The 1454-nt window shown below is 36.7% G+C and overlaps 1 protein-coding gene across 1 annotated transcript; it reads left to right on the plus strand.

The window, feature by feature from the left end:
• Nucleotides 1-651: 651 nt before the first annotated feature.
• On the plus strand, nt 652-1215 carry LOC131049158 (ethylene-responsive transcription factor ERF016). Its single transcript, XM_057983194.1, has one exon. The coding sequence runs from the start codon at nt 652-654 to the stop codon at nt 1213-1215; it is 564 nt and encodes a 187-aa protein (XP_057839177.1).
• The last annotated feature ends 239 nt before the right edge of the window (nt 1216-1454 follow it).

The raw sequence follows: 1454 nt of genomic DNA on the forward strand, positions 1-1454 counted from the left end.
TCTATGATCACAAGCACCTTCTTATTTTAATATATTTTTATTTAATTTTGGGGTGTACAAAACATTCCAAAATGGAAGTTTCTAATTCAAAATTCCGAAATATCAATACTTTAGTACTACAATTGTATATGGTACTTTTGTTTGAAAAAAAAAAATTCCAAAATTGCCACTTGTCTATGGAGATGCATGTTATGAACAAAACATTGCTTGCTTAACAACCTCAACAAAACTCATTTATCATTCCGTTATATGTTAAAAATTGATAAACTAAATGAATACAATCATCAATAACGTATCCATTGCACATCTTTAATCTACCTCGAAAATGAAGACTTATCCGCACAAATAGACTGGTAAACAGAAGTAGACATATAAAACAGAAAATGAACTGTCTAAAATGAAAGTCAGCTTTAATTCACCTAATTACTACATAATATTACAGAAAATGAAAGACAGCTGCAACTTGCAAGAGATTGTTTTTAATGTTAACTGAAATTACAGACCATTTGCAAATGTCAAATGCACCGTCCAATTGACTTTTTAATTATAGAATAAGTCAGTCAAAACTTGCCCAGAATGTACGTATACCGTTTCCTATATAAACCGCTCCAGAGGATAGTTTCAATTCGACAGAAAGTTGTCAAAAATAAAATGGGCAAATCAAGAAGCAATCCAAAGCCTCTGAGAATCCCAAAACTGAAGGGAATTCGAAAGAGAAATTGGGGAAAATGGGTGTCGGAAGTGAGAATCCCCAATTCCAGAACTAAAATTTGGTTGGGATCGTACGAGACGGCAGAGCAGGCAGCCCGCGCTTACGATTTTGCTCTGTATGTCTTGAAAGGCCCAAATGCCACCTTCAATTTCATCAAATCTCCAACTGAAATTTCGCCGGTTTCTTCGCTTTCGCAGCAAGAGATTCAGGCGGCCGCCGCCAATTTTGCCCTGCGGAAATTCCCGGAAGTGCCGCATATAAATACTGCGGAAGGGGGAGAGATTTTAGGCCACGTTTCAGAAGTTGAATCTCCATTTGCCGAAGAAGTTCCGGGTGAGAATGAAATGGTTTTTTGGGATTCCGTGCTGAATGGAGATTGTTCAGACTCGGATGTTGTGGAAATGGCGGATCTGTCGTTTCCTTCCCCTGTACAGCAACATGGGGGAATCATATTGGATCAAGTTGAGTGGTGGGAATTTTCAAGAACTGCCTCCACATTGTAATATAATACATATAAATCTGTCTTTTGAATTCTGTTTTGTTTTCGTTTGCTCTGGAGTTTTATGATCGTTGTTCTGTTTTTCATTGCAAACCCATCTGAATTATTTGTTGATTTGAATGCTGAGAACATATAATCAGGTGAGGTCCATTGAGGATACCTAAACAAAACGAAAACCAGGGTAACAAAAACATTTTGAATCAATGCAAATGATTGAGATTAATATTTTATATCAGGTATCTC

Source organism: Cryptomeria japonica, chromosome 2, assembly GCF_030272615.1.
Source record: "Cryptomeria japonica chromosome 2, Sugi_1.0, whole genome shotgun sequence".
Lineage (NCBI taxonomy): Eukaryota > Viridiplantae > Streptophyta > Pinopsida > Cupressales > Cupressaceae > Cryptomeria > Cryptomeria japonica.

Excerpts from the sequence above, each read along its gene's own strand:
- LOC131049158 (XM_057983194.1), top strand. The coding sequence starts at position 652 with ATGGGCAAATCAAGAAGCAATCCAAAGCCTCTGAGAATCCCAAAACTG.